The 26,328-nt window shown below is 42.8% G+C and overlaps 1 protein-coding gene across 25 annotated transcripts in view; it reads left to right on the top strand.

Moving 5' to 3' along the window:
- Window positions 1-26,328, top strand: part of LOC118620512 — a 185,896-nt gene that overhangs the window by 51,561 nt on the left and 108,007 nt on the right. For 15 of the 25 annotated variants that reach the window (XR_004957424.1, XR_004957423.1, XR_004957422.1 and 12 more), the window contains 2 exons: window positions 12,877-13,038; window positions 18,603-18,772. Coding sequence is in view for 1 of the 25 variants with exons in the window: in XM_036247647.1 (XP_036103540.1) it covers window positions 6,076-6,122; window positions 12,688-12,805; window positions 12,877-12,898 (187 nt within the window). In the remaining 24 variants the exon portion in view is untranslated. Of the gene's footprint in view, window positions 1-4,220; window positions 4,330-6,071; window positions 6,123-6,746; window positions 6,869-12,687; window positions 12,806-12,876; window positions 13,039-18,602; window positions 18,774-26,328 lie in introns of those variants that run through there. The other 10 variants (XR_004957433.1, XR_004957434.1, XR_004957436.1 and 7 more) reach the window with 10 other exon arrangements.

The raw sequence follows: 26,328 nt of genomic DNA, 5'->3' as shown, positions 1-26,328 counted from the left end.
CACCTATTAGAAAGATTTTAAGATCTTCTGAAATGACCCACCAGATTTGTGACACTTAAGACCACCGCCTCTTTGTGTTTCCCTCCTAGGGGGATTTCATAGAATTGTGTTCAGGGGAGAGAGAGATGGAGAGATGAAGAAGAAGAAGTTGGCATTGATTGTGTTAAAAGTTGCTTTTGTAATTGTTAGAAATTCGGCTTCATTTCTTCTTGCTCAGGGTCTGTATTCACATTCTGATAAGTTAAAATTTTAAGGAAGCAATTGTTAAACTAGTTCACCTCAACCGGAGGTGTTGAGAAAACTAGTGTTTGGGGATAAGTTATTTTCCTTACTTTAAGGAAGTTGCCAGTAGCATTGGAAGAAGTTGAGGCAGAGACATTCCCAAGGTCACAAGACAAAACATGGCCAGCATAACTGGATCTGAGACCTGATTTACTAGCTCTGGGGAACACTTAATCTCTCTGTATTTCAGTTCCAACAGGTATAAAATGAGGGTAATATTTGCTCTACCCAACACATGAGGTTTTTATGAGGATCAAATGGGATAGTAGGAGAAAAAGCATCATTAACTATAAAGCATTCTATAAATATTAAGCAGTAGTGTTAACAGTAAGTCAGGCTTAAGGATTTTTTGACAGTTTTTGTAATAATTGGAGATAAATGGATGTAACAATATCTGGGTTGAGAATAATTACAATACATAATACTAATAGAATCTTCCAAGAACTTGCCTTTTGTGTATGTCGAGCTTTGTTAATAAGACCGCAGAGTCAATCGTGTTCGAGCCATCATAGAGTTTTGCGGTCAAGAGCCATGGCTGAGACCCAAACACTCAATCAGTGTGTCCTAGGAGCCTCACCATCACTGAACATCTGACTGTTTTGGCACGCTCATGTTAGTTTGCGGAAACTATGTGGAGTAGCCACTCTCTTAATGGGAAATATTCAAGCTATGATGATACATTTTATGTCAGGCTCGAGAGCATTTCTGTATTTGATACTTGAAGTGAAATTATAGGCATACTTTATTTTCATAAGAGATTATGTTATGGGAAGTTGAGAAATTTAAAATGTGTATCGAAGATTGCTCCCATTAGGGATGATGTGAAGACGATGAATGATTTTCTTTCTCCATAAAGCAAGTATAAAACTGGACAGAATTGACAAAAACGATCATTTCTGGGCACTGGAAAGGCAGACGATAAATGTGCTGGGGCTTTGGGTGAGAAGAATGGGTGTTTGTGGCCTTCCTGTGTGTGGCCTCGTCTGTTCCCCCACCCCCATCTCAGTTGGTAGGAACTGCAGTTTTGTCAGCTTATAGTTTTTACCAGAAATGAGGGACTCTGGAGCAGAGGCTGGGGTTGTGGGTAAAACCCCACAGCTTTGCTGGCTGAAACTGGCATACTCAGTTCACCGTGGATGGGGAACACCTACAGCTCTGCTATCCCGGGTTTGCAGTCCCGCTTGGGCCCAGCAGGCAGACGTTGTCCTGGGAGAGCCTGGAAGTGGGTGAATCCTAGAAGCACCGCAGTCCGCTCTCCACAGCTGTGGCGACTGCTGAGCTCTGCGCATCCAGGGGATAGACGCTCAAGACAGTCACACAGGTGAAGGCCAGGGAGGCCCCTCGAAAGCTTGGGTGCAACTTGAATGCTCCTTGACCCACAAACAACTCCATCAGCGAGTGGAAAACGCTAACAAGTGCAAAGAGTTCGGGCACAACCTCTGCTCGGGTCTTTGGCTGACCACGAACCTAGGCAGACACAGAGGTAATGTCTAAGGAACTGGGCCAGAAACTAGAAATAGGAATTTTAAAAACTCTGCAGAAGTCATGAGGGGCTATACTTTATGAAAGAGACAGATTCTGTAATTTAAGTTCAAACAAAGTACTAAAAGAACCATCAATCCTTACAATACTGAGGTTTATCAGATGAATAAAATGTGGTATATCCACATAATGGAATACTTTTGGCAATAAAAAGGAATAAAGTACTAATACATGGTACAACATGGATGGACTTTGGAAACATGCTAAGTAAAAGAAGACAATCACAAAAATCTGATTATATGATTCCATTGAAATTTTAAGAATAGATATTCATTCACAATAGCATCAAAAAGACCAAAATACTTAGGAATAAGTCCTCCACACTGAAAAATACATTTTCCTGAGGGAAATGAAAGTATACCTAAGTGGGAATATATACTGCATTTGTAGGTTGGAAGACTTCACGTGTCAGCTTTCCACAGACTGATCTACAGATTCAACAAAGTTGTCATTGTAATCTCAGAAAGGATGTTTATAGAAGAATGTCTGTGTAATTGGCAAGCAGGTACTAAAATTTATATGGAAATGCAGAGAATCTAGAGTAGTCACAATAACTTCTAAAAAGAAGAATAAAGTTGGAGGGCAAGTTTATTTAAACTATCTGATTTCAGAACTTACCATGAAGCTACAGTAGTAAAGACTGTGGTATTTGCATATGGATAGACATCTAGATCAGTGGAACAGAATATCCAGAAATAGATACATTAAGTGGTCAGTTGCTTTTCAACAAAGGCGCTAAAGTAATTCCTAGAGATAGCACTGCCTTTTTTTTTATTTTTTTATTTTATCCTCACCTGGGGACATTTTTGCATTTTTATCTTCAGATAGAGTGGGAGGGAGAGAGGGGGGAAGAGAGAGAGAAACATCGATGTGAGAGAGACACGTCAACTGGTTGCCACCCACACAACCCCAGCCGGAGCTGGGGACAAACTGCAACCGAGGTACATGCCCTTAGTGGGAACCGAACCCGGGACTCTCTGGTCTGTGGGCCGATGCTCTAACCGTTGAGCCAAACCAGCCAGGGCAGCACTGCCTTTTTAAACAGCACTGCAACAATAAAAATCCACGTGGGGTAAATGTACCTCAACTTTTACCTTACAGCACACACACACAGATGAACTTAAAATGGATTGTAAACCGAAATGAAGAAGAAAAAATAGCGGGAAGTCTTTGTGTCATTGGGCTAGATAAATATTTAGTAATAAGATGTAAAAAGTATGAATAATCAAAATAAAAATGATAAATTTGACTTAATCAGAATCACAGTTTTGGTTTTCAAAAGACCACCACCCTTAAGAAAGTGAAAAGTCACCCTGGTTGGTGTGGCTGGTTGAGCATTGTCCCATGCACTGAAAGGTAGCCAGTTTGATTTCCAGTTAGGGCACATACCCAGGTTGCAGGATCGATCTCTGGTCAATGTTTCTCTCTCACATCACTGTTTCTCTCTCTCTCCTCCTCTCCCATCCTCTCTCTCTAAAATCAATTGAAAAAAGAAAATGAAATGCCAAACTACATACTAAGAGAAAATATTTATAAAATATATGTTTGATAAAGAATTTTTATTGAGAAAAAATCATGAGACAGCAACCCCATTTAAATATGTGCAAAAGATTTGGATAGACATTTTACCAAATGAATGGCAAATGAACTCATCAAAAGAGTTTCAACATAACTAGTCATTCAGGGAATGCAAATTAAAGCCAATAATAAGATATTGCTTCTCACTCACTTTAATGATACAGTTAAAAAGTCTATAATCCAGCCCTGGCCTGTTTTGCTCAGTGGTTAGAGCGTTGGCCTGCAGTCCGGAGGGACCTGGGTTTGGTTCCCGCTAAGGGCATGTACCACAGTTGCAGTTTGTCTCCGGCCCTGGTTGGGTCGTGCAGGTGGCAGCCACTCGATGTGTCCCTTTCACGTCGATGTTTCTCTCCCTCTCTTTCTCTCTCCCTCTCCCTCCCACTCTATCTGAACAAAAAATGGAAAAATGTCCTCAGGTGAGGATTAAAAAAAAAAGTCTACAATCCATGTTTGTTGGCAAGAACGGGGAAACACCAGAATCCTCATACATTGCTGGTGGGAATAGAATAGATATAGCCGTGTTGGAAAAACAGGTTGGCAGTTTCTTTAAAAGTTCAACATACATTTAAGCAATTCCATTTCAAGGTATGCTGTAAAGAAAAATAACAGAATATGTTCATACAAATAATTGTATACAACGTTCATAGCAGCTTTATTTGTGACTGTTGAGCAGTGAAAAGGACTGTGGACTATTCATTCATATACACACACAGAACAACAACAACAACAACATGGATAAATCTCAAAATAATTATGCTGCATGGAAAACCCAGACACCCTCCTCCCAGCCAACTACTATACTGTCTGATTCTGTTTAGGTGAAATTCTGGAAAACTAATCTATAGTGACAGAGAGCAGATCAGTAGTTGCATGAGGATGACTTGGGAGAAGAGGATTCCAAGGAGGGGGCTCAATGAAACACTGGGGGTGATGTATAGATTCGTTTTCTTGGTTATGCATGATACTTTCATGGGTGTATACATATGTCAAATTGCACACTTTAAATATGTGTGATTTATTATAAAACAATTACACCTTAATAAGGTTATTTAAAAAATTGTGACCATTCAAAAAAAAAAGTTCATAGCAGCATTATTCACAATGGATAAAAACTGGAAGCAACAAATTCATCAACTGGTAAATGAATAAAACAAAATGTTATCCACACAATGGAATATTATTCGGCCATGAAAAAGAATGAAGTCCTAATTCATCCTACTGATATATATATGACAACATGGATGAACCTCAAAAACATTAGAGCAAATGAAAGAAGCCAGAAACAAAGGGCTCTATATTGTATGATACTGTTAATATGAAATTTTAGAAAAGGCAAAACCATGGAGTAGATCAGTGGTTGCCTGGGGCCAGAGGTGGGAGCAGAGATTGGCTATAAACAGGTACAAGGGAACTATTGAGGTGATGGAAGTGTTCTTGGTAATAGTTGTGCAGTTGTATAAATTTACTAAAGCTCACCCAAATGGTTGACTTTCATGGCATATAAATTATACCTCAATAAAGCTATTAAAAAATGGGCAGCCACTCAGAATTTAAATTCTTTAACATAACATAACTTGCTGATTTCATTGTAATATAATATTGCTTTGGAATACTTTAGTGAGACCTATTGAACTAATGTTCAATGTCAAATGCTCTTTGGATTTTTTAAAAATTAAGTTTATTGGAGTGGCATTGGTTAATGAAATTATATAGGTTTCAAGTTCTATAATATATCATTTGTGTATTATATTGTGTGTTCACCATCCAAAGTCAAATCTGTCACCATATATTTGACCCTCTTTGCCCTTTATCCCCCTTCCCTCTGGTAACCACCATACTGTTGTCTGTTATCTATGAGTTTTGGATTATTTGTCTTGTTTGCTCATTTGTTGCTTTCATTTTTATATCCCCACTAATAGTAAAACAAGTATTTATTAGTTGTCTTTCCCAGAAATGTGTGACCAGTAACAGCTCTGTTTCCCTTGTACATGAACATTAGTTTAGAATGATCAGTTTTATGTTTAATAACTATTAACACTTGCTGTTGAAAGAAATGGTAGTTTCTTATATTAATAATCTATCCATGTAAACTGGTTCAAATGTGTGGTGGTAGGTTGCCTTCACCTTACAATTCTTCAGGGAGGAAACTGATTGACAGTTCAACACCTTTGGATCTTTTAGATACAGAAAGATACACCCTTCTAGATCTAGGGCATATACTCATCTGTCCCCAAACACATATGTGTGAAGACATCAGGGAATCTGGGCAGAAGATCCTTTGGGAGTGAGGTGGGCATAGAGTGCAATTAAGAAAAAGAAACCCTTCTGGAGAACTTTATAGCTAGGTCTAGCCAGGTTCTGCACCAGACCAGGAATCAGGATCTCTGGGGTTAGTGACTTTATACCTTTCTCCTGCATGTCCTCATGTATTGAATTTGACTTCCTTAGCAAAAATGAATATCGTTTAGGTAGAAAATTGCTTAATTTTAATGAAAAATCAACAACCATAGAACAGTTTGCTCATAATTCTGCCCAAGTTCATGCAAATACAAAACATTTATTTCGGAATCAACTAATTCTTCCACTGAAATTCATTAAGCCATTTTCCCAAATAAGGTACCAACTATTTAACCCAATCCTACCTTTTTTTCTTTTCCCTCTTGCCAAAGAAAATTCGACAGAGATTGATGGGACACTTGTGTTTGTCTGTCACTCTGAAGGTGAGACACACCTGCGAGGATAAAGCAGCATGACATGTGCCATAAACCTGACACCTATTTGGGAAGTTATTTCTGCCTTGTCCTTTTGAAAGAAGTACTTTTGGTAACAAGTAGATCCATGATACACAAACTAATACCCTACATTTGTACTTTGTGAGAGTATTAAAAATAACTTGGACAATAACTCCTCTTTCTCATGGAAAGTTTTGCCCACTGCTCACTTTCCTATTTGGCTAATGGTCATGAATAATATATAAGCCCACAATACTACCTCAGCTGTTGCTTTGAAACTACATCAAACCCTTAGAAGTTAAAATTAGGTTGTACCTACTGCTTCAGACCTATCTTCCAGTGATACGGGGTCAGATGCTGCTTTAAATGTGTTTTTGGTTGAGCTGCCTTGAGGAAGGAAGTCGCTTGAAGACAAGGAAGTACCTGCTCCAGTGCTGCGAAACTCAGAAATAACTTCTGGGCTCCAGTGCCAGGGACCGGCAGTTCCCTTTGCTGCCACCAGGGGGAGTGCCTGTGTCGCCGAGAACCTGAACTGAGGTCTGAATTCCCTTCTAAAAGTTAGGATCTCGTGGATTGCTGGTAAAATGTGGATGAAAAATATTTTTTTGACAGTGTCGAGAGAAGGAGGACTCGAAACATATAGTGTTGAAAAGGAGGAGATTGTGGCTAACGTTCCTTTAAGTTAGGAAAGCTTTTGCCTAACAGAACATAGATCATAACAGATTTCCTTCCAGGTAAAGCAACCTTTCTAGAGGCCTGTATTTGAGAATTTTGATTGTTTAATTCTGTTTTCCCCCTTCTTTGCTACTGTGTCTATAAATCTTTATATCAAACATATATAGAACACAAAATTTAGTCTTTTTAATCCTCACCTGAGGATATGTTTTCTGATTTTAGAGAGGAGGCGGGAGGGGGGGGACATCAATCTGTTGCCTCCCGCACGCACCCTGACCAGGGATTGAACCTGCAATCTAGGTATGTGCCTTGGCTGAGAATCAAACCCAAAACCTTTTGGTGTACCTGATGAAGTTCCAACCAACTGAGCCACCCAGCCAGGGCCAGACTTTCATTCTCAGTACTGGTCCTGAGTAATTAATAATGGCAAAAGAAAAACTAGATGGTTCTCCGTGCCTTGGATCTGTACAAAACCTGTTTGCCCTAAATTAACCAGTTAAAATCTTTGAGTTTTTCACCCTGTCCCCCTCCCTGCACCTTTTTTCTTTGTTTCAGCTTCTGAATTCTTTTATGTGTTGTTTTACTGTTATACACAGTTCAGAAGGTTGGGTGAGAACATGGAAAGATATTATTTCTGTAGACCCATCCTAGGGACATGAAAGTAATTTTAATATATTTTGAAATTTGAAACGAAGATCAGAGCTAAACAAGAGTGAAGTTGGCAGTTGTGGAAGTATTCTTATTTAGGGAAATAATTTTAAGTCAGCTATGTGAATGATTCATGTCAATGTGTTTGTTTTTTTTTATTTAAATTACCCAGGACTTCTCTTTATTTTGCTAGCATTTATATGTAGAAACCATGAGCACATTGTGTTTTACATAATTGGAATTATACTTTAGCATTTTTTTTTTTTTATTGTATTGGAAAATGTTAGAATTTAGGAAGAACAGTGCTAGGTATCTTCTTTTAGTCTGAATCCTACTTTTAGAAGTTTTCTCTGAGGCTTTTTCCTGGCTCACAGTCAGACTGCTTTGATTTAAATTATGGTGCCACCGTGTTTGAAACTGGACAAAAGCAAAGTTACCCTTTAATTTTACTTTGATTCACTTGAAATCTGATAATTTCTTAATCAGGAGAAACAGAAGTAGAATTACTATGGAAGTTATACAGGATTTTATCTGTGTAGTAGCCACTTAAAAATGATCATTGCTGGTACATTGTAAGGAGTTAGCATCTTGTAAATACTTCTGAGATCACAACATTAAAAACAGATTATAAAAGAGAAAAGAACTCTGTAGCTCTTTTCTTTTTTTCTTCCACCATGACATTTGTTCTTATTTCAGAATGTGGTGACATTCATGATAATCTGTTGTCCACTTGAATGCCATCTGTCCTATTGGTTGTGGTAAAAAGAAGGCAGAGAATATGTGATACGGGGCAAGTTGTACCTTTTTTTTAAAGTTACTTTAAAAAATTATAGAGCCCTGGCCGGTTTGGCTCAGCGGATAGAGCGCCAGCCTGCGGACCAGAGAGGCCCGGGTTCGGTTCCTGTTAGGGGCATGTGCCTTGGTTGCGGTTTGTCCCTGGCCCCGGTTGGGGTCGTGTGGGTGGCATCCAGTTGATGTGTCTCTCTCACGTCGATGTTTCTTTTTCTCTCTCTCTCTCTCCCTCCCTCCCTCCCTCCCTATCTGAAGATAGATGCAAAAATGTCCTCGGGTGAGGATAAAAAAAAATTATGGAATGTTTCAGGCATGTGAAGAAAGCATAAGGAAGATTATGGAATTAAAATGTTACATAATTATTGAAACATTATGTGTGCCCTGACCGGTGTAGATTAATGGTTAGAGCATCTGCCCATGCACCAAAGGGTCGTGGGTTCGATACCTGGTCGAGGGCATGTACCTGGGTTGGTTCGATCCACTGCCCTGAGGGGCAAGTGCAGGAGGAATCAATCCATGCCCCCCCCCCTTTTACTCTCTAAAACTCAATGGAAAAAGTAGCCTCAAGTGAGGAGTAACAAAATAAACAAAATGATGTGTATTCTTCCACTTCCACAAGCCTGTCCTCCTTTCTACTTTACAGAGATAACTATCCTGAATTTGGTGTTTGTCCTTCTCGTATATGTTTTTACACTTTTACTAAGTACGGGTGTATTCCTAAACAAATAGAACGGTGATAACATTTTCTTACCCTCTTAACTTTTTTTTTCCTTTATTGATTTTAGAGGAAGGGAGAGGGAGAGGGAGAGAAATAGAAACATCGATGAGAGAAAACATCGATTGGCTGCCTCCTGCATGCCCCCCACTGGGGATCAGGCTCACAACCTGGGCATGTGCCCTGACCGGGAATCGAACCGATGATCTCTTGGTGCATGGGTCGATGCTCAACCACTGAGCCACACCAGCGGGGCTACCCTTTTAACTTTCTAAGTGTAGTAGGTTGTTGTTAACTGTAAGCACACTGTTGGATAGCAGATCTCTACAACTCTCTCATCTTGCATGACTGAAACTTTACGTACTCTGAACAGCACTCTGTGTTCTCCCTGGCAGCCATCCTGAACTTAGAGCTTCTACGAGTCTGACTGCTTTAGATACCTCATGTCAATGGAAATTGTGCAGTATTTATCCTTCTGTGATTGGCTAATTCACTTAGCATAATGTCCTCAAGGTCCATTCATGTTGTTGAATAGAACAGGCTTTCCTTCTTTTTAAGGATTGATTGATATTCCATTGTATGTATATACCATATTTTCTTCATCCATTCATTTGTGGATAGACATCTAGGTGGTTTCCCCTTCTTGGTTAATGCGAATAATACTGCAGTGAACATGGGGTGCAAATATCTCTGAGGCCCTGCTTTCAATTCTTATGGATTGAATATACTCAAAAGTAGAATTGCTGCATCATATAGTAGTTCTATTTTTACTATTTTAAGGAACCTCCATTGTTTTTCATAGCAGCTGTACCATTTTACATTCCCACCAACAGTGCACAAATGTTCTAATTTCTTCACATCCTTGCCAACACTTATTTGTTTATTCATGTATTTTGGATAATAGCCATTTTAACAGGTGAGATGATATCTTACTGTGGTTTTGATTTGTATTTCCCTGATAATTAGTGATGTCGAGCATCTTTTTATCCACCTGTTAGCCATTTGTATGTCTTGGTCTATTCAGGTCCTTTGCCCATTTTAAAATCTCTTTATTTACTTGCTAACTATTAAATTAGAAGGGTCTCTACGTATTGTGGATATTAACATACCCATAGCTATATATCCACATGTAGTTTGCAAATATTTGCCTCCCATTCTGTGGATTTTCTTTTCACTCTGTTTCCTTTGCTGTGCAAAAGTTTTTTAGTGTTAAATAGTTCTTATTGTTTAATTTTGCGTTTGTTGCAAGATCAATGTCATAAAGCTTTCCCCCTGTTTCTGCTAGGGGTTTTATAGTTTCAGGTCTTTAACCCATTTTGAGTTGACTTTTGTGTATGATACCAAACAAGGGTCCAGTTTCATTCTTCAGCATGTAGATATCTAGTTTCCTAGCACCGTTTATTGAAGTGAATGTTTTTCCCCCATGTGTATTCTTGGTGCCCTTATTGGAGATCTGTTGACTGTATATATGTGGATTTATTTCTGAGCTCTCTATTCTGTTCCATTGGTCTACATGTCTATCCTTGCGTCCATACCAATTTAAGAAGAATTATTAATTAAACTGTTATCTTTTTAATACTTCTTTAAGTATTTGATAGAATTCACCAGTAAAGTCATTGGTGTTGGGCTTTTCTTTGTTGGAAAGTTTTTTGTGTTTTTTAAAAAAATATATATATATATATATATATATATATATATTTTAGATATATATCTAAACCAAATATGTATATGATTTTAGAGAGAGATGAAGGGAGAGGGAAAGAGAGATAGAAACATCGCTGAGAGAACATTGATTGACCGCCTCCTGCATGCCCCCCACTGGGGATCGGGCCCACCACCTGGGCTTGTGCCCTGATTGGAAATCGAACTCTTGGCGCATGGGTTGACACTCAACCACTGAGCCACATTGGCTGGGCTGTTGGGAAGTTTTTTATTCCAATTCAACCCTACTTACTAGTTGCAGATTTGCTCACATTTCTTATTAATTTATGATTCAGTCTTGGTCAGTTGTATGTTTGTAGGAATTTATCCATTTCTTCTAGGTTATCCAATTTGTTGGTATATTTTTCCATTTATCTTTAGACAGAGTAGGAGGGAGGAGGGGTGGGGGAGAGACAGAGAGAGAGAGAAACATCGATATATCACGTCAACTGGTTGCCTCCCGCACGACTTGACCAGGTCTGGGGAGGAACCGCAACCGAGGTATGCGTGCTGAGCAAAACTGGCCACGGCTGTGGCATTAGTTATTATGTTTTCTCTTTCATTTCTGAGTTTATTGAGTCCTCTCTTTTTTACTTAGTCATTGTTAAAGTTCATCAATTCTGTTGGTCTTTTAAAAAAAACCAACTGTTAGTTTTGTTGATTTTTTTTTTCTGTTGTTTTTCTACTCTCTCATTAATTTTGGCTATTATATTTATTATTTCCTTCCTTCTAACTTTAGGCTTATTCATCTTTAGTTCATTGAGGTGTAAAGTTAGCTTGTTTATTTGGAATCGTCCTTTTCTTTCTTTCGTTTTTTTTATTGTAGGTGTTTACCACTATAAACTTACCTCTTGGTATTGTTTTTGTTGCATCCCATAAATTTTGCTGTGTTGTGTTTTCATTTTCTTTTCTCTCAAGATATTTTCTGATTTCTCCTTGGATTTCTTCTGTGACCTATTGGTAGTTCAAGAGTATGTTGTTTACTTCCCACATGCTCGTGAATTTTCCAGTTTTTCTTTGGCTACTCATTTCTAGTTTCATTCCATTGTGGTCAGGAAAGATACTGTGTATGATTTTAATCTTCGTAAATTTGTGTAGTACATGTTTTCAAACAAAATATAAATCATGTTTGTTGAAAGTTTATAAATTCTGGAAGTTTTGAGTTAGAGAAGATAAATCCCCAGAGTTCTTTTTTGATTAAAATTCAAGGCGATTACAGAACTCTGTGTCACTAAACAGAATCATACCACATGTTTATTCTGTAAAGACCACGTTTTCTATATTGAGCAGCACTTCAAAGGCTTTGCCTCTGCTTCACAAAACATGGCTTGCATGGCACCACATGTTCCCTAACTGAGCAGATTCTTGAAAATAGCGTTATCTGTACCCCTACTCTGTCTCTGATTTACCTTTTATTTTTATGGTAAAGAAATCACCCACGGAGCCTGCGTAACTTTCACATCTGCTTGGGTTCTGGCAGTGGGGTTTGCAAGTGAAGAATGAAGGCTGGTTTGTCATGTGTTTTCACAGAGCGTCCATGGCTCCAGGCCAAACCATTTAGCCTTTGTCTTTTTTCTTGCATAAAACTGCCTATTTTTCACTTCAAATGGAAGTGTTAGGCACTTCAGAGATGTTTGTTTTTGTCACATGCATGCCATCTGTGGTCTCTTGGCATCTTAGACAGGTTCCCAAATTGACCAAAGCGTCTGTTGGCCAGCGTCCAGACGGTCAGGATCCTAGCCTGAGCTTGTTGGTGTAACCAGCTATGGTGATGCCGTGGGCTCAGCTTTTAACAGTTTAAATAAACCCTTTATTTTAAATAATTTTAGATTTGAAGAAGAGTTGCAAAGGTGGTACAGAGAGTTCCCATGTGTCCCTCACCCATTTACCCCCACTGCTGACTCTTACATTATGTTCATTTGTCAAAGTTCAGGAACGAGCGTCAGTGCGTTACTGTTAACTAAAATCCACACTTTACTCAGATTTCACTAGTTTCCCCCTAATGTCCTTGTTCCTTTCCAGGATTCACCCACATACCATGTTACATCTGTCATGATGTCTCCGTCATTTGCTCTGGTCAGGGACAGTTTCTCAGACTTGCCTGGTTTTTGATGCCCTTGTCAGTTTTCAGGAATGCTGGGTAGATAATTTGTAGAATGTCCCTTAGTTTGGATTTTTCTTATGCTTTTCTGATTTATGGGTTTTTGACAGGAAGACTGCAGAGGTGAAGTGACATTACCCCATTGTATGAAGGGAACGTGAGAGCCACAGGACTCATCCCTGGGGACGTGCCCCTGATCACTTGGCCAGCGGAGTGCTAGGCAGGTTCTCCCCAGGAAGTGTGTCCCTGCCCCCTTTCCGTACTCTTTGGAAGTAAGTCACTAAGTCCAGTGTGGACGCAGTTTAAGAATTCTGTTAATTGTTCTGTTTATCTGTACCCTGTATTTGAGCCATGGCTACTTTTTTTTTTTTTTTTTTGGTACTCAGTAGAGATTTTGTGTTTAAAGCCTTAGGAATTAATAAAAATTGCTTAGGCCCAAGAAGGATTTGATGTAGTTAGCTGCGTTGAGTCTCTCCTCCAGGCCTGTTTGGTTTATCGTCTTTACTCTAGAGGCTTCGTGCCCTGCACACCGTGTCCTCGTGTGGGCTGCTCTGGGCTGCTCGGGTGGCCACCAGCTGGTTCTTTATTCCTCCAGCAGAGAGCCTCATCTTCATCTACTGTTGGGAGTTTAGTGTAAGAACATTTTATCCATACTGAAGCTTATCTAATCAATATACCAAAATATATTTTTTCCTAATTAGTTTGATGGAAGTTTTTCTTTTTTTTTTTTTATCCTCACCCGAGGACATTTTTCCATTTTTTGTTCAGATAGAGTGGGAGGGAGAGAGGAACAGAGAGAGAGAAACATCGACGTGAAAGGGACACATCGAGTGGCTGCTACCCACACAACCCAACCAGGGCCCGGGACAAACTGCAACCGAGGTACATGCCCTTAGTAGGAACCGAACCTGGTCTCTCTGGACCACAGGTCGATCGATGCTCTAACCGCTGAGTCACACCGGCCAGGCTGGAAGTTTTTCTGTGTATGAAATTGCCTTAAAGATTTATGAGTTTCAGTGTTCTCCCACACGTATTCTGGCATCATAACAGGAGGTTTAGCCCTCTACTGCCCATAAAGCAGCCAAATCTTAGGAGTTCAGATGACAGCTTGCTTGTTTCCATGTTGTTCATGAGGTGAAATTGTCGACGTGTTTGAATTTTTTTTTGTGTGCTCAACTCAAATGACTTTATTTACATTTTCACTTCCAGTCCATTTCTAAATAAGAATGAAAGAAGAATAAATTATTGTTTTAGTATATGAGAAGAATGTTCTTAAAAATACATCTATGTCTATATATCTGTATATTGATATGTTTTTATTCATCGAATCGTCATTTTATGTGCTCTTAGGTAACTTACTGTTTCAAAAAAAAACCTTGTAATAAAGTTTGTGACGCCAAAAGTGACCAGTTTTGCAAATCCACATTTGTAACATTTAATTTCATCCATAGTTGCAAATGTTTCATTAAGGTGGGCCAGTTAAGGTCTGTTTCCAGAATGTTAGAACTTCATGTTCCTTCTCATTATTGTGAACTTATTTAAGAAATTGTTTTGCATGTGTTAGAGTGTTTTGTGTTTGTTGGTCTTAGAATCCAGTACTAGGGGGAAAGTTCAAAAAATACATGAAGAGGGTGTTTGCTCGCTTCATGGTTCCTTGGCATGACAACTCAAAAACAGAACCGTGCTTTTCATCAACCACAGGGGAAATCCTTTCCCCGGCCCCTCAATTCTGCTTTCAGTCACTCAAAAGATTCTTAAGTTCATCTGGGGGATTCCCACACGTTCCGTAATAAGCCTCCTCTAAAGTTTTCACATACGTGAAGGAGGTCGTGCAGTGTTCTGCTGGACGTGTTCGGTCGCGCGGTTGTGTGAGGGCTGCTCAGTTTACCGTTTCTGTGTCTTAGTATTAGTCACCCTGTTTTCTAAGCGTGGATGTGCAAGAATGAGAAAGGCTGAGCACGATGAAATGAAATATAAAACAGTAATTTGTTCTCAGGTGGTTAAAGGCCTGTTAAGTCTAAGACCTTTGGCTCCTGGTATCCTGGTATCTCTGCAGTTAGTAGAGAAACTGCAGCGCCTCGGACCCGGGAGGCCTGCACCTGCCCTCACCGCACCAGGGTGTCCCCGGTGAGCTGCGGGCGGGCTCCCGAGCCTCGAGCTCGCTCTCCGACCTGGCCAGGCTGCTTTCTGCAGTCACTGTTCAGGTCCATTTCTTGATGCGATATGTGGGGACAAGGTAACGTTTACACACCTGTTTGCTCAGTTAGCCGGTCCCCTCGGGAACATGGCAAGAACCCCAGCAGGAAGCAGGAGCCTGCCATCCACCCACTGTGCCCCTCTGCATGCGCACTTGCGGAGTTTAGTACCGAATGGAAGTTTTCTTAAGTGAGAGGAAAACTCGTAATGGTGTAGAGAAAGCAAAGCCCCTGGGCATTTTCTCCTTCCAGCAAGGTGCCCGGGCTTCAGTGGGGGGTGGTTCTTCAGGAGAGTGCTCTAGCGACACAACCCCTCAGGAAATGGGCAGGAACCCAGGCTGTATTTCCCTTAGGCCACTGAGAAGTCCTCCAGCCCCCATCCAAAGCCAACAAAAAATTTAAAAACAGCAAACAAATGAAAAAACAGTTTCTCTTGAATTTTCCTGGTTCTGTCAGGCCTATACTACATCTAAAAACTTACCTAATATATTTACATCAAAAACTGAATTTTTATATTCTTATGCCAAGAAGATTCAGCTTTGTAAGGATGCTTTAAAATTGTTATCCTTCTTTTATTTCCCCTATTTGAATTTTGCTTCTTCTCTAAAATCCCCTGTAGTTTTCCTCTGGTTGTAAAATTTCCAGAAATTTTGCATGTAAACCACCTCCTGTTTGCCTGTCTCTCTCGCTTTTCAGTGGACTTGAGTCGGTCCTTACGTCCTGCCCTGTGCCGGGTTTGCAGGGTTCCGGTCCAGCCCAGTCCAGACGAGGCTGCCTGCAGAACCTGACTGCATCTCGGGGATGGTGTTTAGGCTGTACAGTGATTATCTCTTTCAGTGCATTTTTTTCCAGCTTTGTCTCTCTTTCTGTCATTAAGATGCAGAAACCACAGTTTTAATATCAAGTGATCTCATCTGATTTTGACTTGGTCTAAACTCAGAGCACCTAGAAGTGGGGTTGACTACTGCCGTAAGCTAACATTCATTCATCCAACAAACATTTATTATGTGCTCATGTTTTAAAAATATGTTATTGATTTTAGAGAGACACGAAGGGAGAGAGACAGAGACAAACAGAGACATCAATTAGCTGCCTCCTGCACGCCCTATACTAGGGATTGAGCCTGCAACCCCAACACAGGCACATGCCCTGACTGGGAACGGAACCGTGACCTCTTCGTGCATGGGTCGATGCTCAACCAACTGAGCCATAGTGGCCAGTTGGTTTTAAATCCTCACCCGAGCATATGTTTTCATTGATTTTAGAGGGCGGTGGGGTGGGGGAGTAGAACGAAAGAAAGAAACAGAAAGTAGATGTGAGAGAGAAACATTGATTGGTTGCTTCCCATACGTGCCCCAACAGGGGATCTCACCCACAACCTAGGTATTTGCCCTGGTCGGAAATCGAACCCAAAACGTTTTGGTGTAGGAGACAACACTCCAACCACCCGAGCCCCCCAGCCAGGGCTGTTCCGTGCTCACTTTGAGCCAGGCTCTGTGTGTGTGTGTGGGGGGGGGGGGGTAGAGGAGCAGAAAGGCCAGTGCTGCCCTCAGCAGGCTTCCAGTCTGGTGAGACGCAGGGTGCAGTGTGCTGGCCGCTCTGATCGAGAAGCAGCTGGGGGGCCTGCAGTCCACACGCTCAAGGCACACTGTTCTGGAGGGACTGACATAGGACCTGCGTCTGGGAGGATGGCCACAGTGAGCTTAGAGAAGATGGAGGTCGTGACAAGGGGGGCAGAGAGCCAGGGGAAATGTCAGGTTTGAGGGTGCTCCTGGGGGAAGTTGCAGCCTGTTCAAGGGCCTGTAGAGGCTGGAGACCGAGGCCCATGCTGGAAACTGCAGGGTGTTAGGGACCTGCTTGAGGTTAGGGCTTGGTAAAGAAAACTCCTCAGTTTAGTAATGAGCATGTGTCAACGTTTTATTACAGTTTTTAGTGCAAGAGGGAGGCCCCTGGTACATTCACTCTTGGTGGGGACATATAGGAAGAAAGCATAATTAAGTCATCATTAAAAATCTGTAGACCCTAACTGATAGTTGACAGTCACCTGGGTGGATGGTAATGAGTTCTCCAGATCAAGCCTTAATCTTCTTAAAGTTTATTAGAAAATTGCATTAGAAAAAGCATTTTATCTGGAGTGCTGTTGATTTCTTCCCATTAGGATATTATGAATTCTGTAGCAAGCAACCTGGTTCTGTTCTAGGCCAGGTTTGGGGCTGTTTTTCTTTTATAGGTTCAGGGTCACAGTGGAATGCAATCAAGTTTTCAGGGGTCTGTGGTGGAGAGCTTTGTAAGCTGAGGGGAGTTTGGATTTTTTATCCTGAGGGCACGAGGGAGCCCCTGAGGGATTACAGCCAAGCCATCAGCATTAGCTGCACTAGCTGCAGTGTGGGGCTGGAGCAGCAGGGATAGAAGTTAGCAGAGTATTTTAATTATCCAGGGGAAAGTGATGAGGGCTTTGAGTGCGGCCTGTCTCTCTCGTTACCCATCTCCTTCCCCTCCCCCTTCCGGGGGGAGCAGCTCTGAGAGGGACTCAGAGCTGGGGAGTGGAGGTGGGGGCTGGTAGTTGCTTTTCTCCAAATGAGTTGCTTTTAACTTTTAAAATTTAGATGATGATTGTTCTTACCACAATAAAAGAGAGATGATGATGTTAAGATGATGATGTTAAGATGATGTCAGTGGAAGCAGTCAAACTAAGACAGCTCAGAGAAGGGAGTCAAGGCCCTACCTAGGGGGTAGGAGGGGTGGACTTTGCCTACCCCCCCCCTCCCCCCGCCCAGTTGCCCCGCCCCCTTCTCCTGCTGCTTCCATCTCTGCCCTGAGGTCCCAGAAGCAGTTTCAGAAAGTGGATGCTGCAGGGCCCCTTTCTGGCTGGCTCAACCTGCTCAAAGCCACTTTCTCCCCAGTCTGTTCGTCTAAGCAGGCCCAGGGCCAGCCCAGATTCGAAGGTGTGCAGAAACCGATTTCACCTTTCAGTGAGAGGCCTGTCCATGTCACATAGCAAAGGAGGGTGGACAAAGGGGGAGGCATTAAAAAAATGCCAGCTTCAGAATCATGGTATCATCTGGCCTTAGCCTTGGCCTGGAGGCTGTTCTGTTATTCCTAATTTGCTGTAATTACATAAGATTCTGCCCTCCCTCAGAAATCTGCAGGCTGAATCTACTTCTTCCTCCTCCAGTGCACCTGCTGCGGTTAAAATAGAACCTTCAGAGGTGCCCTTGCCCCAGGTTGCGCACCTGTTGGCTTGTGGTGATCTGTGCTGTGTTTTCTTGTCACTGTTTAAAGATTTGTGGCAGAGGTGTCTCCAGGTTGCACGAAATGTGTGGGAACTTGACCTCAGTGGGTCTGCAGTGGTTTGGGAGGTCACAGTCCTCAATTCTCCTTTGGTGTCTCTGTGGTCTTACTGTTCCAGTGTCTTCTCTATTCTCTTACATTGTAACATTTAATCACTGTCATGTCAACATATTGCCATAAAAAGAACACTCCATAACTACCTAAGATAGATTGTATGGGCGTTTTTGAGGAGATGCATTTCTCTTCTGCACTTGATGTGAACACAGCATTGTCCTTAACTTTTATTCCTGTTGGACACCTACATTCAAAACGAATAATTATTCCCATTTTGCTTTTCTAATGTCATCCAGGTTGCAGAAATATCCGCCTCTAAGAACTCAGGAGGACTTATTTGTGAGAGCAGAGGTAGTGAGTCATACCTGCAGGCTTGGAAACGAGAATTCATTTGCGCCTCTTCATCCAGTCGGGAGGTTTCCTAGGCAACCATTTATGCAGTAATTAAAAGACAAGAAACTAAGAGGTATGTACTTCGAAATTTTAATCCTCAGATATAATAATCCCTGTCAGATTGAGACCTCAGTTTTCTTTTTCCTTTCTTTCTTTTTTCCCCTCGTTTAAAACAAAAAGCTTAACACTTAATTGTAGAAAACCACTATTAAGATGTGTGTGTTGTGCTGCATCCTTACTTTGGAAGTACTCGTTCTCCGATGGGAATGGTCATGCATCTTATGCTCATTTATGGGAAAGCAGAAGAGAAGTCACCGCATCAAGGGATGTCATTTAGCTGTGAAGTTACTGGAAAAGCAGGACAGCTTTCCATGTGCCTGTGTCTGAGTTTGTCCTCAGCAGTAGAACTTCTAGGGTGTGGAGAAGAGAAGGTTATTAACCATTTGTTTCTTCTCTCAGTACTTCCATTCATATTTACTTTTCCCAGTGCTTTAGTCTTGTAGTGTCTCTGACCACTGGACTTTTGTTCAGGCACCAGGGAAAGAGGGAAGTCCTGCCAGTTCTGTGACAGACTCATTTTCAGTAGCGTTAGAAATCATCTGGAAAGAGCCGGAATATTATAATATTAGCAGTGCTGTTTTAAAGAGGGTGGTGTATGGGCCTGGACCAGGTGCCCTGAAGGAATGGGAAACAAGGTGGCGTGGAAACGGCTGTTTTCCGCCGGGGCCTGGGGCATCCAGTGCCCGCTCAGCACCTGGGGCCGGCAGGTCCGGGAGCTTGGAGCCTCGGTCATTTGTATTTTCTTTTGAACGCCCCAGTTGACTCCCTTCTTCGCCAACAACTTTGACACTGTCCTACTGCAGACACGTGGCAGATTAAGTAGGTGAACTTTGTCGTTCAGCTCTGTCCTCCCTAGACCTGTGGGAGAAATTACGATAGCAAGTCCTGTTCTTGAGCGAAGGCTCTGGACTTGGTTTTTTCTGTAGCAAAAGGGAAAAATGTTTAATTCTTAGATTCAAAGTGTATGTAAGTGTACTTAATTCTAAAGCTGGCCATTTTGACACCGATGTTTTAGTGGTATTGATGATGCAGTTCTAGCCTTAATTTTAACTCGTTTCATGTAATTACATATTTGAAATGCCAGGCTGTAGTTTATGAACTCCGTAAATTATTTTTTATTTTTTTATCCTTACCTGAGGACACCTTTCGATATTTTGTTCAGATAGAGTGGGAGGGGGAGAGAGAGAGAGAGAAACATTGATGTGGAAGGGACACATTGAGTGGCTGCCACCCGCACGACCAACCAGGGCCAGGGACAAACTGCAACCGAGGTACGTGCCCTTAGCGGGAACCGAACCCGGGTCTGTCTGGACCACAGGCTGACACTCTAACCACTGAGCCAAACCAGCCAGGGCCCATAATATATTTTTAAACAAGGTAGATTAAAAAGAAAGGAATGCTTTGGCTTATCATTTCTAATATCTACATTTTACATTTTTTGTGAGATAAAAAAATGACTTATTAATTGATTTGTGACATTCATTCACTGAATTTCTCCCATTTGCCAGTCACTGTAGTGGGTATTGGGGATACAGAGATTAAGACCTTGTCTCTATTTTAAAGGCGCTGACAAGTCCAAAAGGAGAGAGAGTCAAATAAATATTGTTAAAAGAAAAATGTGTGTAGCACTTACTGTATATGCCAAGCACTGTTCCACGTGCCTTATAGGCATTAATTTTAACTTGTGAATTGATACAAAATTAGTTCTCACTATTATTTTCTCTGTTTTTCACATGAATATATTAAGGTCCAGGGATGTTAAGTACTTGTCTAAGGTCATCATAAAGCTTGTTTTGGTTGACAAGCACGTGTAGTAAGTGCATTGCCGGAGCAGTTCATGGAGCACTCTGCAGAGAACAGGAAGCATGCAGCTGGAAAATGGGGAATCGAGGTGGACATCAGTGAAATTTCCCCAAAGGAGATAATACCTGAGCAAGTCTAGTCAGAGGAGTACAAGGGCCATGAAGTACTCATTTAGTAACATAAATGGGTTCATAGGATGAATCAGGGACAAAATACTAAAAGATGGGAAGAGAGTAAAAATGTACCAGATTTCTGCATTCTCAACATAAAAGACAAGGAAAATAGATTTTTAATTTAAAGGCAAACCTTTGGTTCTAACTGGTGTAAGATATGATAAAATCATGCCACCTAAAAATTCTAATAGAGCCCTGGCCAGTTTGCTCAGTGGTTAGAGCATTGGCCCGTGGACCAGAGAGTCCCGGGCTCAGTTCCTGCTAAGAGCACGTACCTCGGTTGCGGTTTGTCCCTGGCCCTGGTTGGGATCATGTGGGTGGCAATCACTTGATGTGTCTCTCTCACATCGATGTTTCTCTCTCGCTCTCTTCCCCCCCTCCCCTCCTGCTCTATCTGAAGATAAATACAAAAGTGTCCTTGGGTGAAGATTAAAAAAAAATTCTAATAAAAATAATTAATTTACTTATTCTCTGTAAGCATGTGGGTAAATGTGTGACTCCTTTTAAAGCTACTAAGATGAACTTCCCAATCCCCGAAGATTTTATCTTAGGAAACCTGTAGCAATCTATAGAAATAGTCTACTAGTATTTATTTTGTATAAATGTGGGGAAAATATTTATATCTTTTAGATTAAAAATTGGCAGGAACCTATCAATTAGGTAGGTGATTTTTATCATTACAGGGATGCAGAATTATTCACAAGGTGGAATTGGTGGTGCCCATCTTGGCCCTGCCCCACTGGGTCTTTGCTTCTCCACCTTCCTGTAATAAGGAAGGTGCTCCCTTGAGCATCAGCCATATGTCTAACCACCCTTTTGCCCCTCTGCAACCACTACCTGCTGACTTTTTCATTACTCCTACTCATCACTGTACCTGCTCTCTGCCCTGACCCAGCTTCATTGGATGAGCCACCTGTTTCCCTGACTACAGGAGTTTGGGGGCTTATCATTACCCAAGATCTCCTCACCAACTTCCTCCAGCTCCCCACTACCCAGACTTTGTCTACTTATGGCTCAGATCAGTAAGTCAGAAATTTTGCTTGATCACACCCACCTGTCCATCCACCTTGTCCCTCAGAGTTATACTCCACCTCTCCTTTGGTCTCACGGAGACCTCTAGTCTGCTGACTCCTTTGCTCTGTACCTGTCAGTTCCTTTCTGTCCTAATTTCCCTCCAACTTCAGAATCCATGGACCAGGTTTTAAATCACTCTCTTGCCAAAGCTGTGCACTTCCTGACTATTTTGTCCTTTTGCTTGTACCTGGGCTGCTGAGCAGTGTTGGAGAAAATCATACAACTGGGCAGATTGGTGCCCGTTCACATAAATCCAGGGATTGCCAGCATTGGGCACCGTGTTATTCAGGTTGCTTGTCATTCCAGTTGTCTGTAGTGACCGTTGCTAAGCTAATTCACTCTTCAAAGGTATGATGCTCTCCTCCCCCTTACTCTCGTCAAGTGGACTCCTGCAGCAGGGCTCCATCCCACCTGCACTGAGATCCACCACCTGACGACCTCCTGGTTTTCTTCTGCCTTTCATACTGCCTTAGTCATCTTCGCTGGTTTCATCTCTGTCAGACCGATTTCTGTCAAAAGGCAAGTACTGGTGTCTGTGTTCTCTTTTAAGTGCAGTAAAACGTTTTTGTGCTTCTGTCCTTTCTCTTGTGCTGGAGGAAAACTGGAATTTGTTGTAGGATGGCAGGACCCCAGACCCTCCTGTGCTGTGTGTGTGAGCATACGTGGGCCTCACTCTGTGATCTTAGCGAGCTGCTATGCCAAGCCATGCATGGTAACCATCTCCCTTGGCTGCTGACTGGTTCTGTGCTCTGCAGAAATAGTCCCTGGAGGGGAGGGCTTGACTGACAGCTTTCAGACCAGAACTGGGCAGGAATTTCCCAGATAGACTAGTTTTATTATTACTGTGTTCTAAAGCGTTATGTTCGGTGCGGCTCACCAGTGCCTTTGCGGATTATGGCCCCGCTCCTGCCAAGTCCACCTCAGATATGTGCTGTTTTATGCCTCCCTGTGCCGGTTCTTTGATGTGCTGTTGGCGGCTCGTTGCCCGCTTTCCTGTTGGTCCTTGTAGAGGCTGCCACGCCCGCCTGCCGCCTGGGGGAGGGGCGCGGCACGCCTTTCAGGTTCTTTCACTCTTTCCTCCTTCTGTCACATTTCTTCGCTTGGCTTTCACATAAAAACGTGAACATTTAGGAGGCCATTATTCATTGATTTATTAATTCTTTCATTCCAGAGCTGGACACTTGGGGATGCAAAGATTATGAGAATGACACCCCCCTCTGGTGATCCTGAGGGAGAAACATCTAAAAGTACAGTAATTCCAACACAGGATCATAAAGACTATTAAAGTCTGTGCCAAGCAATTCATAGACATAATTTTATATAATCTTTAAAAGAATCCTGTAAGGTTGCTGATTCTATCCTATATTACAGGGGAAGAAACTGAGGCTTTGAGAGGTGAAGTCATTCGCTTAGTCTCTTAAACACCGGGCCACACAGTGGGAACAGTCACGTGTGGGCTGCAGAGCTCACGCTCGTCCCTGCTGTGAACACAGCTTCTCTCCTCCCCATTCGCCTCTTCCAGAGGGTGGGCCACAAATAGACCTCAGGGTATGCAGTAGACTGTGTAATACTGAGTATTAGCTTTAGTGAGGAGTTGGAGAACCAACTAACTAAAAGTCACGTGTTGTGGTGTTTTTATTCCTCCATTGGTTTCAGTGATTGCCTGCGTTCAGTTTATAATGCATTTGTGAGTACTGTGCTCTGTGTAACAAATTCTCACCAAATTATCGTGTTTGCCTTTCTGTTACCTTCCCGAGAGCCAGCTTCGAACTTACACCTGAAAATGCTTCCTTGGGTTTACGATTTCAAGTGCTTTACATCTGAAAGAGAAAAAAGATAGGGTTATCTGTCACAGAAGATTATAGGAACTACTTTCTAGATCACTGAAACTAGTAGTTTAATTTTAAATAGGTCGGTTATGTCGATTCCAGTTGGCTGGAAGCCAGCACCTCTGCATCTCTCTGAGGAACCTGACTGCGTTCCCTGGGCGGGCCTGGCCCCGCTGCTGTGGACTGGGCCCCGTGCTTCCGGGGAGCTGCTGCTCCCGCGTGTGGTCACAGCGGTCCCTGCCTTCTTCCCACCTCAACTCCTTTTCTTATGTTTTCGTCTAGACAGAAAATTCGCAGGTTATTTTGAGAGACTATTTTGAGAACTATTTATTTATTCAGTAAATATCTGTTAAGCATCACCCACCAGCCAGGCACCGTTCGGAGTGTTGCAGATGTGGCAGGGCACGGAGCAGCCTCTGTCGGGTGCGGGAGGCGTCCCGTGCACCAGTGAACACGACCTGGCGTCCCAGGACGATGGATCTGGGGCGAGCAGAAGGCCGAGGGAGGGGCAGGGAGAAGTGGGAGTGGAAGGGCTTGCTGCTGTTCCAGCTAAGTCATCCGGCTTTTCTCAAGAGGTGACATTTAACAGAGACCCAAGTGTCCTGGTCAGTTGGTGCTGCTGTAACAAAAATGCCATTGACAGGGCAGTTTAACAACGGCAAACATTTATTTCTCACAGTCTGGAGGCTGGAAGTGTGAGGTCAGGGTGCCAGCACAGGGGGTTCTTGGTGAGAGCCCTCTTCCTGGTTTCAGGGGGCTGCCCTCTTGTATCCTCACGTGGAGAAGAGAGAGATCATCTGCCGTCTCTTCATAGGGCCACTCATCCCAATAACGAGGGCTCCACTCTCATGACCTAATCACCCCACCCCCCCAAAGGCCCCACTTCCAAATATCATAACTCTGGGAGTTAGGGCTTTAATATCTAAATTCAGGGACTTGCATGTTCAGGGGCCCTGAGAGGAGACTGCTGGGCATGGCAGAGGAGCAGCTCTGTGGCCCCCGCGTCACTGCTGCAGCAGGTGGGCAGCCAAGGAAAGAGCATTTGGAAATGAAGTTGGAGCAGTACCAGGGGTCGGGTCCCTCCCTGTAAAGCCCTAAACTGGTGGCCAGTTTACATTTTATTCCTAGGGCAGAGGATCCTTTCTGAACAGGGGAAAGATGTGTTAGGAGTTCTAATTTTAAGAAGTCCCTGTGGGTGCTGGGCGGGGCGGGGAGTGTGGAGGCATGGTGTGGTCTGGGTGGGAGGAGCTGGTGGCTAGGCCAGGCCGCTTGCAGCAGTAGAGGCTGGGGGAGGTGGTTGGAGTGGGGACTTGGAAGGTAGGGCCGGTGCAGTTTGCTACAGATCAGTTGCGGGGTATGAAAGAAAGAAGAGCCAAAGGTACACTGAGATTTTTAGACTGAGCGGCTGGGTGAAGGAAGGCGCCATTTATCGAGATGGGGGAAGAGGGATGAGGAACGTCAGTCGGGGACGTTGTTGGTAGGTGTTCCATGAAAAGGGTTTTATAGTCAGATAGGTTTTGGCAACATGGTTCTGAGAGCATGATCAGGACCTCTGGAAGAAATGTGACAGAGTGGGGGGAGAGGTTAAAGAACACCGTTTCTCTTCATTCCCGTTCTTATCTGTTAAGCAGCCCCGGAACTCCCTGGCTGGGTGAAGTCAGAGTAAGCACGGGCGCGGTCAGCGTTTCCGCGGGAATTTCTCACCGCTGTGGACAGGAACGCGGCATTTCCCCCAGGGCTGGGTCCCCGTGGAGTGCCCAGTGCGAGTTCCTTGGGGACTGTGGGTGGGGAGGAGCAGAACAAGAGGACCAAATACTGGCAGAGAATTACTGGGGAGCAAGTTTTACACTCAGCAGGGGCGAGCCAAGGCCTTGTTCGGAAGGGAACTAGGCTGGCTGAGGACAGGAACGGGGGAGCCCACAGAGGGGGTGTGCAGGCGTGGCCAGTGTGCTGTGTCTGCGTGATGGAATGTTGCCCCCCCCCCTCCTACCTTTTTGAAAAATAGATTTTTTTGTTTGTTTCTTTTTGAGGTAAAATTCATATAACATAAAATTAGCCATTTTCACGTGAACGATTCAATGGCATTTGATACATGGATGTTGTGCAACGACACCTCTACCCAGTTCCAACACATTTCATCACTGAACAGAGGACTCCATGCTCATTAAGCAGCCACTCCCTGTTTCCCTTCCTCCTGACCCGGCAAGCACCTTCGCCTTTTCATGGGATACAAGAAAGCAGCTTTGATTGTGGGTACATCGGCAGGCTGCTTAGCACCTGGAAGCCTGGACTGAGGATGCTAGCTTACAGGCATTGTCTGAGAACGCCATTCAGTGGTTGAGGGCATCAAGAAATTATGTAAAGAGATGAGAACGCTGAATCATGAATGTATTCTAAATATCCTAAAGTCTTGAGACTTGGCCACATCTCTTCTCGGTCAGAAGTGCCATTATTCTAGCTCTTCAAGAATGAGATTTTAGAAACCTAACAGAAATGTTTCTAGGGTACCTGGTGAGCTAAGAGAATGGAGTGAGGAAAATACAGGAAGTAGGGGGAATCTCCCATTCCCTTTCTCTTCCTGTTAGGACTGTGTGTCTGTGTTTCCCCTGTATTCGTGTGTTGTAGCCCTAACCCCCAGTGTTACATTTGGAAGTGGAGCCTTTGGGAGATAATTAGGTTTAGATGAGGTC

This window comes from Molossus molossus, unplaced genomic scaffold, assembly GCF_014108415.1.
Source record: "Molossus molossus isolate mMolMol1 unplaced genomic scaffold, mMolMol1.p scaffold_m16_p_7, whole genome shotgun sequence".
NCBI lineage: Eukaryota > Metazoa > Chordata > Mammalia > Chiroptera > Molossidae > Molossus > Molossus molossus.
The sequence above is the reverse complement of the archived record's forward strand: the minus strand, read 5'-3'. Positions and strand labels throughout refer to the sequence as shown.